Source organism: Penicillium angulare (assembly GCF_028827245.1).
Source record: "Penicillium angulare strain IBT 27051 chromosome Unknown utg000001l_segment0_segment0, whole genome shotgun sequence".
In the NCBI taxonomy this organism is placed as follows: domain Eukaryota; kingdom Fungi; phylum Ascomycota; class Eurotiomycetes; order Eurotiales; family Aspergillaceae; genus Penicillium; species Penicillium angulare.
In genome coordinates this window covers 4,169,349-4,184,407 of record NW_026623160.1, presented here as the reverse complement: position 1 = coordinate 4,184,407, position 15,059 = coordinate 4,169,349, and the positions used below count along the sequence as shown (strand labels likewise).

General features: G+C 48.8%; 5 protein-coding genes across 5 annotated transcripts; 3 read left to right on the top strand and 2 right to left on the bottom strand.

Moving 5' to 3' along the window:
• Positions 1 to 1,557: 1,557 nt before the first annotated feature.
• N7478_001410 (uncharacterized protein) lies at positions 1,558 to 2,867 on the bottom strand (the record flags this gene model as incomplete). The annotated part of the gene is made up of 2 exons (XM_056917625.1): positions 1,558 to 2,541; positions 2,598 to 2,867. The coding sequence occupies 2 exons, from the start codon at positions 2,865 to 2,867 to the stop codon at positions 1,558 to 1,560; spliced, it is 1,254 nt and encodes a 417-aa protein (XP_056785505.1).
• Positions 2,868 to 3,828: 961 nt separating this feature from the next.
• On the top strand, positions 3,829 to 4,332 carry N7478_001409 (uncharacterized protein; the record flags this gene model as incomplete). The annotated part of the gene is made up of 1 exon (XM_056917624.1): positions 3,829 to 4,332. One exon carries the CDS (start codon positions 3,829 to 3,831, stop codon positions 4,330 to 4,332), a length of 504 nt encoding a protein of 167 aa, XP_056785504.1.
• A 3,876-nt stretch (positions 4,333 to 8,208) lies between these two features.
• N7478_001408 (uncharacterized protein) lies at positions 8,209 to 8,490 on the top strand (the record flags this gene model as incomplete). The annotated part of the gene is made up of 1 exon (XM_056917623.1): positions 8,209 to 8,490. The coding sequence occupies one exon, from the start codon at positions 8,209 to 8,211 to the stop codon at positions 8,488 to 8,490; it is 282 nt and encodes a 93-aa protein (XP_056785503.1).
• Positions 8,491 to 8,674: 184 nt separating this feature from the next.
• N7478_001407 (uncharacterized protein) lies at positions 8,675 to 10,405 on the top strand (the record flags this gene model as incomplete). Its single annotated transcript, XM_056917622.1, has 1 exon — positions 8,675 to 10,405. The coding sequence occupies one exon, from the start codon at positions 8,675 to 8,677 to the stop codon at positions 10,403 to 10,405; it is 1,731 nt and encodes a 576-aa protein (XP_056785502.1).
• A 1,561-nt stretch (positions 10,406 to 11,966) lies between these two features.
• Positions 11,967 to 14,675, bottom strand: N7478_001406 (ATP-binding protein; the record flags this gene model as incomplete). Its single annotated transcript, XM_056917621.1, has 8 exons — positions 11,967 to 12,104; positions 12,159 to 12,578; positions 12,626 to 12,698; positions 12,756 to 12,942; positions 12,993 to 13,830; positions 13,888 to 14,006; positions 14,058 to 14,161; positions 14,221 to 14,675. The coding sequence occupies 8 exons, from the start codon at positions 14,673 to 14,675 to the stop codon at positions 11,967 to 11,969; spliced, it is 2,334 nt and encodes a 777-aa protein (XP_056785501.1).
• Between the last annotated feature and the right edge of the window lie 384 nt (positions 14,676 to 15,059).

The window sequence follows — 15,059 nt, the reverse complement described above, 5'->3', positions numbered from 1 at the left end:
CAGCCGCCACGCTTTATAGCTCGCACCTTGAGTACACCGGTGTAAAGAATACACCACAAAGACCGACTGAAGTGCAGCGCGACACGCGTAGAGAAATCATTCTTTCCGGACTGGGGGGCGTTGATGGCAATCCCAGTTGCCGCTCCTGGAGACGTGAACCCCGATACTGGGATCCACCAACGGCCTCTCCAGGAGCAGCGAAGACGATCCCGGCTCTCAATCACAGAAATTCAAAATGCGTCCTCGCAAATCTGTCACCGTTCAAGGCTGCAATAAAGATACCCTGCCCCCAGGTAGAGCGGATGTGCTTATCTTTTGTCCATAAGTATTCCACCGATTTCGCTGAGCTGAAGTGCATATTCATGCAATTTACTTTGAAAATGATCTTGGAATCCCAAGTCCAGTCGATCCTGATTTTGGCTCTCGCTTTAGCTAGCTTAATCAGAGTATTGATGCTACTTCATTTCCAGTGGCCCTGGAAATTCTGCAACCTAGACATTGCTCTGTCTGTCGCCTCTAGTATCTCTTTCCTTGTTCTTTCGAGTCTTCGCTGGAGCGGAATCGATTCCAAGTGGTGCCAAATGCTATTGTCGATGACGCCGATTTTCTTGGCGACGCAAATGGTATGCTAAAAACGACATCCTAGTGGCAAAATGGGCTGACTCTACAGTTTCTCCGAATCCACTTCCAACAACGCGAGAACCCATTCACCCCGGCTGTGTTGCTCAAAGCCTTTCCATTCCTCACTGTGGTCTCCAGCCTTGCGAAGATAGCAAGCTCTATCGTTGGCGCTTTCCACTCTGCCTCAGCTCACCCAGTTTGTCTCTTTGCTCTTGCCCTCGAGTACTTGATGGTGATGATGATGTGGTATCTATGGCTTCTTGGGCAGGCAACTCAAGCTCGAACTCGTCTTCGGGCCATTTCCTTGTGCGTATCTACACTGTTCGCGGTCTTGTTGGCAGTCGCAGTGCTAGGCACCCTGTGGGATTCTTGGGATATTGCCCTGGAGGTAGGTTGTGTTTTGCATTCATAAAATACAGTTACTGACTCTTTCAGATCCAAATGCTACTGATTCTTACTTGGACCTTATCAGCCCAGCTCATCGAAGCAAGGTAGAATGCGTTGCGTCTCACGCTTACGGATTAAACAGCATGGAAGAAGTCTAGTTGTATTACATACTATTGGATAAATGAAACTTGGTGCTACAAGACGTAAGCCCATTGGTGGATTATTCTTGGTAGTGAGGTCGAAGTTACTTTCTACCTGGGCGTCTCGAACACAATTGACGCAGATTATTGTGGTGGGGCGAATGCGCATTTTACTCGCCAGAGTATCCAACTTGTCGTGAACTTAGAATTTCTAAAGATGTTGATGGCTTGATTGCCCCCAATCTCATCCTCTCACTTGGCTAGCACTAGTTCCTAATGGATGAAAGCATTTAAATCTTCATTGCAACTGTATCAGGGATCTATTTTCAGCGCACGACTGTAAGCTCCCCTTGGGAGAGAAACGTGAAATACCAAGATTCGTGACGAGGAGCCTGCATACAAATGAGAATCAGCTTTGATCGAGACCTGAATGATATGATGACTGACCGTAGACTGGTTGCTTCAATTGCTGGAATAGCCTCACGTGGAACATTTCAATGACTACCGCTCTATCTGCTTGTGACTGCAAGATCTCTGGTATATTTGCAAATGTGGCCTCGAGGGCGTCCACTGACGGGGCTCTCTGAAAGACCGTGGCACATGTGCTAGCCAAATTGTATGCACTGTCTTCTACAGGCGGCCCTGATGGTTGGAGTAGTTGACAAATTCTTGGCAGCAACCTTGGGTCCAACGAGAGAAAGTCCCGCTGGAAATACTCGTATGTGCTGGCATCATCATCGTAATAGATTTCCTGGGGCATCGTCAAGGCCACACGTTCTTCCTCTAACTGGAAGGCTTGATAAAGTCTGATTATCGTGGCCTTCAACTGAGCAAAGGTAACGCCAGCCTTGAATAAAGGCGACCGGCCCAGTCTGGAAGCCATGAGTGCGTAATATTGTTCATCACATGGCCAGATGTCTTTGGACTCATACCCGTTGATGCCCTTCAGTTGCACTCCATTGAACGCAAGGCAGATTAGCGCGATGCTTGCTCTCGCCCCAAATGGCCGATATGGATACTTATCTCTTTGGAAGCATGCTTGTAGGAAGCTTGAGTCGGCTATCGATTCTCTCCCAAGCATGAAGAGGACCCATCGAATCTGCGGCTCCAGGTCGACCAAAGACACGGTCTGGAAAAAAGCGGCCTGGGCCAAAGCATCACGCGTACTGATCAGCCACCATAAGAGTTTATCATACTGCAAGACAAATTCTCTTTCCCAGTCAGCTGAATGACGATAGATGATTCGCCACATGGCCGCCTCGCCATCAGGGAGCATTGCAGAGATGAAGATATAGTTCAATACCAAAAGGAGCTGATGGAAAGTCGGAGGTGATTCTTTTCGTGCAAAGATGGGACCAGCAAGTGGACTTTTCAACGGAGGTGGCAGAAATGCCTGGTTCCATACATTAGAAACATCTGATTGACACCATATGCATGGGGTCTACTCACCGAGAGCTTCATCCTGGAATATGCCACGGAAGCGGGAGGGCTTGCAGCAGACGAATGTTCAGGAGAGCGAGAATCAACACCAAAGGCTTGGTTTTCGTTCACTGCCGTAAGGGGAACCGTCTTGCCAGGACTATGAGCATCCGCCAAGTTCAGTTCGCCGGAGGTTTTCGAGCTACTGACCTGCTCTTTTTGATCTGACGATGCCAGCCCAATCGATGGCGCTTGTAAGCTTCGGGGGCCTGTCTTACGAATACGAGTCTCTTGGGACATTCCTCCAAGAAAGCCTTTGCACGTGCGCGATTCAATACTGCATCGTTGTTTGGCGATACGGCACGGCTTGCAAGATGGGATCTGGTCCACATTTGCTGGATAGGAACAGAGGTCATCTTTACCACGCCTGATGCAGGCTTGGCATGAAAAAAGCTGACGACTGCATCGAATCTTTGCCGCTCGATACGACTCGCATGCTCGAGTTGATGTGGGACCGCAAGACGATGGTGAGAACCGTTGCAGACGCAACTTCGCTGGAAAGGTGGTATACATCTGAAGTAGTAATGGTGAAATGGGACCAGAAAGAACTGTAAAACATTTTGACCTTCATAATTGTCACTACTAGCCCCAAGGGAAGAACCGCCACTTTAAATGTTGATGAACGGACGTGCGAATGTTCACGAGCATAGCCTCGATTAGAGCTCACTAGAATACGCCAGCGGTGACGTGCCGCGTCACTCATCCATGCCACAAAGTAGCGTAATTCTAAACATCGAAGCAATTCTGGGAACGTTCACTTGCTTCCCAGGAGCGCCTGAGTTCCCAAAATCCGGTTTAAAGATCCCAGGATCTGCAACGCTAAATTATGAACCAAATTTACCCGTTGGGTCATTTTTCCAGGGAGTCAAGGCTTTATTAGTTGAAGCAGATCCAAGTTGACGGCGATCTTTCACACTTAGCGACCCCCCATCAAAGCAGACTCCCTATGCAGTAATCAAATAGTGTGCCCCAAAGGGCCAAGGAGATCATCTACCGCCGTCATCTGAAGGCAGAGTTATAAAATGTTGCTGAGTGAGGAATGTAGGTGAGTTCACTAGTAGAATTTGTGGATGTAGCCAGTCTTTTGCCTACGACCCGGTAGCGATAAGCCATTGGGAGACCATCTATAAAGCCGGGGCAAGAACGCCTCCTCGCACTATACCGGTCACTCCGGCCTGACGATCCTCTTCCAAAACATTCGATGCTGCGCGAGATTTTTGTTAGTTTTATTCGTGTTTGGAGTCGCAGAAGAAATCTTGATGAGCGGCCTGGCGAGGTTTATATCAACAGCCGAGCGCAGGCAGATTCACAGCTGGCCCACGCAAGCACCACTTCTATGCAAGAGCTCAATGGCGAAGACATGGCCGACCAGGTGTGGTACGAAAATCGAAGCGGGAGAGTTTCTGCAGATTCGGTGGCTCACCACGAGTTAAATCACCTCACTGATCCTCTTGAGAGCGCCGCCTCGACCTTGACCTCCCACATACAGCCGGGGAGGCAGGGCGTTAAGGTCCGCCGTCTGGAAATCGGCACAGACGTCGATGACATATACTGCATATTTTGTCTCGCCGAGAATGGGAATCCTACCGACGAGAATGTAATTCTGCAGTGTCGACGCTGCCAAGCATTGTCACCTTTGAGTTGCATGGAGGAGTGGTTGAAGCAATGCAGACCTGAGATGCACGAGTCATGCTGCGCCTGGTAAGTGCAATGAACGCGTCTCTCACAAGGCTGGTTACTAAAGAAATGCAGCCGAAGTGAAGAGCCTCAAGACGCCCTGTTACGAGGGTGGCCATCGCAGATTCGAATGAGCACAGCTACAGCCAGAAGCTGGGGTGTCACGGCAGTTGCCCCATGCGATACTCCGTCTGCGGATCCCTCCCCCTCTGCATACAGGTCCATTCCAGAACAGTTTCGCAAGCGGAAGCAGTGCAACCAGACAGGCCTCGAGCGCTGCCCCGCAGGTCAGCTAGACTGGTCAGAGAGGGACGCCCATCTGCGCCGTTCCGCCGATCACCCAGATTTCGAAGTAATCAAATGGGTGGCTTTGAATGAGAGCGTATTTGATTTGGCCTCATGGAAGGCGACCCGTGAATCAATCAGAAGCTCCGAGCTGAAGCGGAAATCAAAGACCAATTGTACTCTCAGTGTCAAAAAAGTTAATCCTCTGTGACCCCAGGCTACGCTAGCATCTGCTTTGCCATTTGTCTAGACTTGAGGATACTTTAGCCCGAACTTCGAGGAGTTGAGCCAGCCATTTCCACTAGCGTACTTTAGGCGTATCAGCTAATAGAGAGCAATACGTGCGGAATCGTTGAAGTGTACTATTTCGCACATCAGATTGTATCCTGTTGAGAGGAAACGGTGTTCTTTCGTGAGAGCAACCATTATTCCTAGCATTTGAGGGTGGCCCTGTCCTGTCGGCTTGAATTGTCGCTCAGGGGTCAGGCAGCTGTAGACGGCATAGTACGGAAGGTCAAGTGTGCGGCGATGGCAAATAGATCGGTAGATGTTCAATTTGACCTCAAAAAGGGCAGGTGCTTTCCCCAACAATCACTTGTTGAAATACCGAGAGCCGCCTGGTTTTATAAAGGCATTTCACAAGCACGCGAGAATGAAATTTTGCATGTGGCAATAGGTCCCTAGACCTGCCTGTAGAAATCTTGCATCAGACATAGCAGAACCACCCGCTATGATGGGAGAGCGACTTCCTTGCCTGGCCTCTCCTCCGACCGTGATTCGCTGCAGTGAAACCACCACCGCACTCGTTCTAGATCAAAGTAGACAAGTAGTTTATGATTGATGAAGGCACCCAGCACGGTAAGACCTCCATTTGAGACGCCTCTAATGTCAAAACCGTGACTTCAAGCTTTGTGGTCGCGTTAAATACCCATCCTCCAGAAAATCCCACGAGAGCCCACCCGGCAGCGCTCGTGCCAACAATTCCATTGCGCGGTAGTGTATTGGTATCTGGTAGAGCCCGGCCTTTTCGTTCTAGACAAAAAAGCTAAGCGAGTAGGTAAGTTCGAATACCACACCGTTAAAGCCCTATCAGGGCGAGTTGCGCTTGTGAGCTACCCCAATGGAAGTCAGACTAGTTGACCTTTCGCTTCAACAACGCGGTGAAATCCTATAATTTGCTATGCTGCGGCATTGTGTCTCCATCATGTATGGAAGACCTCTCATGAAGTCAGGTTTTCGATTGGCCTTGCTGCTGATCCCACTGTTGAACGTCGCATCCCTGCCAACGCAGCGCCCTCAAAATTGGTTACGAGTCTGTTTGCTCGATTAGCTTGAACTGGGTCAAGACCCAAATTGCCCTCCCTAATGCAATATTGGGACCATTGAAGCTCGCTGCTACCCTGCTTTCTATTTGTCTTTGACAGGTTTCCCGCTGACAAACGTTGAGATCATTAAGTGTGCGAGATGGTGTAGCCCCAGCGAGAAGACAAGATAAAGAGAAACTAGCCGCTGGAAAAGCGCAAAGTAAAATGATCCAATCTTCGTGGAAATTCAAAGTTCTTGCATTGATGCTCACTTGTGAGATGAACTCATCGCGAAGAAGGCCGGCAGAGACGCGTTTGGGAAATGACGTCACGCATGCACCAGCGAAGCTAGCTGTGGCAAGTCCAGTCAGCGGCGCGTCCGACCCAAGTCTGCTTCCGTCAATGTAGGCCGTCTTGAAAAACCACAAGACACAGGAAAGGTTGGCACTGTCTTTATGTTTGAAGTTGCTTCATAAGTCGGCCCACCAGAAAGTCCACGCAGCCACATGGACACGACGCTGGCGTGAGTTGAGGCTGGTGCCGGAACGGAGCCGCATCATTGGAATTGGCTCCTCAGATCTCCATGTGTCGAATCAAGTTTCCAATCAACTTGGTCCTCTCGCAGCATGCGTCATCATGTCTCACCTCTGCAAACCAACAATCAATCATACTGCAGACGCATCATAAACGGCAATGCCGACAGCGGGATGCGCACCAGAATGCCTATGAGTAGTCCTAATCACTAGCTCGGCTGCTAGACAAATGTCACGCCCGCTTTGAACAGACTTGGCTCACACCGTGCCGAGAGCACGTCTCTTCAGCATCTTCACAGATGCCGACGCGGAAGACGGTGATGCAAAGTGGCCTTCTCCAATGACAATGGAGATCCGCCATCGGAATGCATAATGCGGACCCAACAGCAGGTCGTGTCCTAAACTGTTTATTTCGTGTGGGTGTTGACTTGGGTGAGGTGAGACAGGGGGCCACGCTAGCTATCCACTGTTATCACTTTTTCGAACTGCGGCCTCACCTGGATTTGATTCATTGCCCAAGTGCCCTCGAGCCGGGAGGCGGGGTCCCCCAGAGACCCCCTTCAAGGGGTGTCGGCGAGGCAATTTCCAATTGCCGGGGGTGCCTCCCATAGGCGACGGGCAAGATCAACCCACTATCGTCGTCCTGGGACTTTCTCCAATCCTCTTGTCCGGAAAAATTCGACAAGACTCAATTATTCAGATCTCAGGTCTACATGGAAAGGCCTTCTCCAATGGTAATTTCGAGAAGTGAAAATATAGTGTTCAGACGTTTCATGGCGACGTCCAATGTTTCCGTCCGAGCCGCGCGGGTTATCGGAATGAAAGGTCCACGCTAGGCCTACGGGCTCTATGATTCTAAGGCTCTGTTTGGAATCAACCTCGTCCTATGGTGCCAAGTCTCCACTTTGAAGGATTTGGAAGGATCATGGGAGGAGAGATTCATTTGATCAGAACCTGGAGGAGGATTCTTGAAAGGCCCCTGTTCCCAAATCCCCCGTGGGAACATGAGGCCCTAACTAGGGAGAACGTGTCCATAGTTGTCCGCTCCCTTCGGTCGCTCCCAATGTGCCCGCGGGAACCATTCTAGACTTTCCCTCCGGGGGTTGTGGCGTTTGGTTCGGGCGGGCCTTCGGTATACGGGGCCACCCTACGGGTGTCGGCCCTCTCCGGCCCTAGGCGGGAGTTGAATGTGAAAGTCGGGTCAACCTGTTGTGATCCCAGGTTGGTGCAGATCAGGAACAGAGTCGCACCATCGGAATTAATCCCGATGTATCTATACGAAGAGTCAAGTTGATTGGAAATCAACTTATTCTTCTTGATGTATATATAGTCCTATGTTTCCCTCTTAAAGACAACAATCAATCTTCCTTTAAAATACAACAACAACAACAACAACAACAACAACCCAGATTAGCTGCAGCCGCGCGTCGACTTCCATATCGTACCGCTCCATTCCTTTAAAAATCAACTTGATTTACCAGTAATTTCCAGTATGTACCATATGAACAGCATTTTGCGGTGGCCCTCAATTTCTTGCTCCCAGCCCAATAAATGATCTGCGCTAAAGCCTTGACAGTGGGGCCCAGACAGAGTGATCAAGTGTATCGGTCAATCCGATTTCGAGAACGATTATATGTTATGCTTATACGCTGCGTAGGCAAATTCCCAGCAACACAGGAAAAGAGACCGCGATATGTCTCAAGAATATTATCAATTTTAAATGGAGCACTGGTTCTACCGTCGTTACATGTACTTCACCTTGCTGAGTAGTGCTGTCTCATGATGCCGTTGATGTTTGAGAGCAAGGCCGAGGAAATGCAAGGCATGAGGCAAGAACAATTCCGTACAATGCGCAGAATCTCAACGGCCATGAACCGCCCAGCCAACTTCACCGCTTGGTCTTTCACCACCTCAACACTCATCAACACTCATCAACACTCATCAACACTCATCAACACTCATCAACACTCATCAACACTCATCAACACTCATCAACACTCATCAACACTCATCAACACTCATCAACACTCATCAACACTCATCAACACTCATCAACACTCATGAAATGGCTATTACAATATTCCTCTCCCTTTCTGGGGTTGACGTACCCATTTACTCAGAATTTGACTCAAATATAGCTTTGCTTTTCTGAAGGTATTTGTTAGTCGAATATAGATACGCAAAACATACTTCACGTTGCATGCCTCTTGATTCCTTAGTACGAACTTGAAATTCAGTGTTTTGCATGATGCTCAAAGTCCAACTTTGTTTGATTTCTTTTTTTCTCTGCTCAACTACATTCATCGCGCTAACAGTTGCAGATGCAGAAGGATCCTACCTGTGGGAACGGACACAAACCAACGAAACCAATAATTATGCTCGAATAATTGAGCTCCAGCACGCGGGAGATCTCAGTGGCAGACTACTTGCTACATGGGAACATCACTATACGCATGGTCCACAGACAATTACCCCCGATGGGACCCCTGGCAACTTCATTATCCGCAAGAGCGACGACAAAGGTCTCACATGGGAAACCTTGGCGAAAGTACACGATACTCGGACGACCAGCGGGTACCCGTTTGCTGTATTCTACCAACCATTCCTCTTCGAGTACCCTCAGCAGCTCGGCAAGTACCCACCAGGTACTATACTATTAGTCGGAAACTTGCTGCCTGCCAACTGCTCCGAGTTTGCGGGTGAGTTTTTCGCATGGAGATCAAAAGATCATGGGAAGACCTGGGACTCGGTGGGAGTATGGCAACGTGCCACGAGAGATGGGGGCATCTGGGAACCATTTCTATATCTGGACAATCGAGGCCGACTTATAGCAGTGTTCTCGGATGAACGTAATCATGAAAGCCATAGTCAAATGCTGGTTCATGTCGTTTCTGATGACGGAGGTGATTCTTGGGGAGAACCCATTGGAGCTGTCGTTAGCTCTGACCAGCTCGACCGGCCAGGAATGGCTACCGTGACGAAGATGGGCAATGGAGAGTACATCATGAGTTATGAGTTCTGTTTTGACTATTGTCGGGCGCATTACAAGACCTCCAAGGATGGCTTTGATTGGCATGCCAGGGATGTCGGAACCGCAATCTCTACCGCGGACGGCCTTTATCCTGCACAAAGTCCGTATATAGTTTGGGATTCATCAACACAACAATTGGCGCTCGCCAGTCAAGTGGTACGATATTTTTCCGACAACAATACTGCCGAACAACAAAATCGGATCATATTCACCAACACAAACCAGGGGAGTGGCTTCTGGTCGTGGTCTCCATCTCCCTGGACTGTGGGATTGGGTGCATCCGGTTGTGCAAATTACAGTCCCCACCTCATCCCAATGGGGAAAGGGATTGTTCGCTATACAGCCCCCTCCACCGAGAATGAGTCTCAGTTCTGCTCTGAACGCACGGGAGCAGCACCCGTCGCTGTTCTGCCTTATAAAGCTAATTTTTCCTCCGAAGGCCAGGCAGGTTGGATTGATTTCAGCGGGAACTGGACCGTTTTGGACGGCGAGTATCGGTTCGCACAGGTTGACGGCAAAGAGGCAATCGCTGTTACAGGTTCCTCCGCGTGGAATGATTATATAATTAGCGCTGATGTCATGGTCACCGGTTCTGACAGCTCAGTCGGCCTGTATGCAAGAGTCTCAGCTGCAGCTACGGGTCTCAATAAGCTCAAGGGATATACAGCGACAATCAACACGACTTCTGGTGAGCTTGGTATTTGGCAACATGACGAGAGCCTGAGAGTATTACATTCAGAGGTGCACACGGAAGGCATTAGCAGCAATCAATGGTATCAGCTGTCTCTGATTGTAAATTCTACCGAGATTACCGCAACACTCGGCAAAGCCCAAAGCGAGCCGAAGACCAGCTTCACTGTCACAGCTACCGACTTGGGGGAAGGCATGGCGGGTTTGTTTGGCAGGAATGGCGGTGGACGTTTCAAGAATGTGGAGATTGCGGCTTAAACTTTTGGAGTCGTGCCGGGTAACTTGAGCGATTGATAAAAGAAGGCCGAATGGAGTGAAGAAAACATTCACCAGGGAAAGGTCTCATTGTGTAGCACAATTCTCGAATTCAGGCAATATAGACAAGAAGGGATATCGAACGAGATACCAAACGAGACGCTTTTCTACACAAGGGATGGGCGACCTATTGCGTGCTTAATCCATCGTGCAACGTTATTTCTGGCCGCAAGGATTGAGAAATAAATATCAATTTTCTGGAAAATGGAATGCGTGCTTGCAAATATATTTCTTTCTTCTGGATTAAGCGATTGGTTAGAAATTTCAGTCATACAGGGCACTGTAGTAGTATTCGTAGTTATAAGTAGGGCTACCCCCTCGCCTCGTCGCTTCATGATTCTCTGGAAGCCCTGGTGAGCCAAGTCATTTTATGCGGTAAGTAAAACTCTCGTGGGGCTTTGGCATTCCACCTTGTGACTTTTCTTCAGTCTTTTAGGTCGTTGCCAGAAAAGAACAATGGAGTATTTTGAAATGAGAAAGCCTCTTCGAGTTTGCATTTCCATTACTCGGAAAAGTCAGTTCTGGGGGACACCAGAACAGACACTGCCCTCCATTCTAGAAGAGATGGGCTGCGACCCTGAACTTGTGAGTTAGGCTCGGTGGCTTATGAAACAGGAATCGCCGCGTCAAATCTTCATGGTTTATGACTTTTTCCACGACAATTACGATTACGAAACGGCCCATCAAGCAAAGAACAATAATCTTCCCGTCTTGGAGGTTGACTTCCGGCATGCAGTAAGCATGCAACTCGCAGGAAATGAATTTTGTGGGCGTGTGAATGAAGAGTTCACCAAGATTCATACATAACCTGAACGGACTTACAGCGCCTCCATACGAGGAGGGTCACTGCGGTGGAAAGGTCCCGAACTATCGCAACCCTCGAGATCCGGCACGTTGTGGAATGATGTAGGCCATCATTTGGTCGTCGTTGACTTGGAGGACATGAAGTTCTTGAACCGGCCCCGTGCACTTGGACCAGCCTCAGGCAACGCACGTCATGTCTGTCGCGTCCGGGAAGACAAGGGTAGGCAAAAGCCTTGTCTAGCTTGGCTGACGTTTGCACATATTGTTTTTTAGTCTCATTTAAATCGAGCATGTTTTTAAATTTGCTTCCAATTACAAGGCAGCAAGAAAAAGCTACCTTTGAAATTAGTACTTCATTCTTGATACACATTGCCCTCAATAATGATAATTTTGAAGGTGACTTCGGCTCCTGCTTGTTTTTCGATATCCCCGAATGAGTATGCGGGCCTGGCTGAATGAAGCCTTTTACGGGTGATACCTCATCATGAAATATTTCCAATTTTCACTCAAATTCAGTGCATAAGGCTGTCGTGTACAGAAGAGGCTTCTTGAAATACCAGTATAAAAACGTGGAAACAATTATTAAGCTCAGGGCTGATGAGGTGGACTGTCGTGTACTAAGGAAATATCGCAACAAGAGCCGGGCTGCTTGACATCTGCGTTGAAAAACATGGCTAGCACGATTTTCCCAGGTATGCTGCTAGATATACATCTCCTGTCTGCCGAACTCCTTCGAGAACTCCTGCCGCGAGCCGGCGGCTAACTCTAGGTATTTATAGTTCACTTGGCCGGCCTTCGCCTCGGCGAGAGCATGTGCGATTGATACAATGTTTTTGATCTGATCGATGTCAGTTAGCAAGCAAGAAGTGCACAGCAGTGCTCTAGAACCTACCTCTCGTCCATTGAGATCTAAGACTTCCAGCCGTCGGAGGTCTTGCTCCTCGGTCATAGCAGGTCCTTGAACTGTACGTGCTCTGGCTAGAAAGGTTGCCCAGAGATCCCTGCGAAATTCCCTGCTCAAGCCCTGATACTTGATAATCAAATGGATTCGACTGAGGATTGCATCATCAAACTGAATACCCCGATTCGAAGTCAAGAACAGAATGCCTTGATAATATTCCAGCTTTCGGAGGAAAACGGTCACTAGACGATTGTGAGTATCGTGATAAGATGTACGCTGCTCCATGAAAGCATCTGCCTCGTCCAAGAGCAGCACGGCTTTGAAGTGATGAGCGATCTTGAAAATGGTCTCAAGTTGTTGTTCAAGCGCATTGGAATCTCCGTGGTCGACAACGAGCTCGCCCGCAGATATCTGAGAAGGTTAGCGAGGCCACTATCAGCGCCACAACTGGCTCGTACCGAGTACAAAGGCAGCTTGAAATATTCCGATGTTGCTTCAACCGTGAATGTCTTTCCGACGCCGGGTGGGCCACTAGCTCTGATTAGGACGGAAGTCTTGATATGTTGCATAAATAATCTGTTGACATACTCTAAAAGGATGTTGAGTCCTTGGCCTTTCCCGTCAATTAAATCGTCAAAGGGTACTGTCGGTATCAAACCCAAGCGGGTTTTCGCCATTGATAAGAGAAGTGTCTTGTTCTCTGGCGGAATTTGCAGGCAGTCAAATGATTCAGGTGACCAGTTCACATCCCTAAGAGCACTAACTGCGCATTCCACTGAAATCACATTAGCTGGTCCTCGACCAATTGTTGAGCGCGTCACATACAAAACATCTTTTCCTTGAAACTGAAGCAACACACGGTTGGACAGGCAATTAACACTTCGGCTTCGCTCAGCTTTTGTAGTTCCATGCCGTCTCCTCGCATTTTCTCCTTTTCTTGCTCACGTTCCTCCATGACCATTGCACCTATGTCAAAGACGGCAATGCCGTCCTTTTCCTTCAATGCCATGTCGCGCAGAGACGGCCGGGAGTAGTTTGGCTGCATTTCATGGAAAAAGGCGGCGTCCACTGCGACTCGACTGTTGATGTTGAGTTTGATAGCCTTGCCCTTGTTCATAAAGAATGCGCTGCCTTCACAGTGCTGAATGTGCGAGCCAGCAAAATCCCGAAACATTTGGCCTCTCTCAACTAGGTCTTTTCGGACCTTCTCGTGACTCGGATGGTGGTGGAGAGGGTAAGCCTCAAGAGTCGCGATCGGCTTTGACCCTCGGAATTTTGGCACACGCAGAAAGATTCCGGCCTCGCCGAACTTGACTCCGTCATAATCAAGGAAGCGGCATTCGAGATTGAACCACGTCTCGTCATGTCGTGTTAACTCTTCCCCCGCATCGAAAATGACACACCGCGGCTCTCCTGTGCCAAAGCATGTTGTATAGACATGGGATCCGGGTTTGAAAAGTGCCCAGAGGAGATCATACGTAATATGACCGTGCTGCAACATTGACTTGAGACGTTGCGAGGTAGGAGCATATGCGTGCTTGAGGTGGCCAATGAGCAGGCGGAGATGCTGCGCATGTGCCGATTCACGTTCCGCACCAGTTTCCAAGTTACTCGCACATCCTTCGAGCTCAGGAATGAAATGGAAAAGGACACTTTGCTCGATCTAAATACAGGTCAGCGATTGCTTTGGAGGTTGGAGGTAATACTAAGTCTGAAATACCGATGGCCTGTCCTCCATCAGGGTAATAGAATGGATGTCGAGCAGCACCTCACGAAGTATGTCACGCAGGCCTTCCGATATGACGTCTATAAATGGCGTCACCTCCTCAGTATTTCGATCTATCATACCATTAGTAAGATCTCCGTCCGTCAGGCAAAGATATCACGAACCCATGCGTTCACGGACCACGAATGCATATTCAGCATAGTCGTCCGGACCACTACTGGTGTCCACCGATTCGGCGGTCTTGTATTTACATGCTTCTTTGTCCCAGCTATACCGGCGTCAGATATTTTCTGGAGCGAAAGTGGAAGGGGAAGCGGTGGCTCATACATTTCCAAAACTGTCTTGAATCGGGATTTTGATGCCCAGCTCTCGAACGACTTGAAATCATTCGGCGTGGTACAGATCGGGGGACTGGGATCTACTTCGCCTATCAGCGGAGTGGTGGACTCTTGTCCACTGCCGTCAGAACGAGACTGGGCATGTTCGGCCACCGTAGGCGATTGTCTACCTCGGATGAACTGCGCTAGCAATTTCTGCAATTCAATTGCATCTGGTCCTGGTTGATACATTTCCTGGTAGACGGGGCTGTTCGGAGGGTCTTCGAAATCGGATAGTACACTCTCAAGGAGCTTCTTCATGACCTTTAAAGGCGCTTGAGAACGAGTAAACTCGTTATTCGGGCTATCTGGCGGAGTCAAGTCCTGTCGACAGGCGGAAGAGATATTTCCCAATGCCATGTGCTTGGAGGAAGACAAGTCTGCGCTGGTCTGAGCAAGTGCCATATTGGGTCGTGGAGATGAGAAAATAATCTGAATCGCAAAGGTGAAGATAGAAATAAATGTATACAAAAAGCTCAATAAGCCTGGGAGTTCGCACCCGTTTATAAGCTTGTCCCTTATCCTTGTGTAGATTATGAGACAAAGATACGTGATTCTAACTGTAAAATGATGTGGGGATTTGATTCGTCTCGTCGCCCAGCATTCATGGGCCTAGGCCTATTGAAATGCAAAAAGCTACAATTTTCCTGTTCAATACAAACACGAAATTGTGTCCCTGTACCTTGTTAAGTAATAGTGTCAAAGGTGTGCTTCAGCTCAATCAGGACATAGCACAGATTAGTGCACCTTTCAAATTAGGAATAGACCCGGAAGTATCCATGAGCGAAT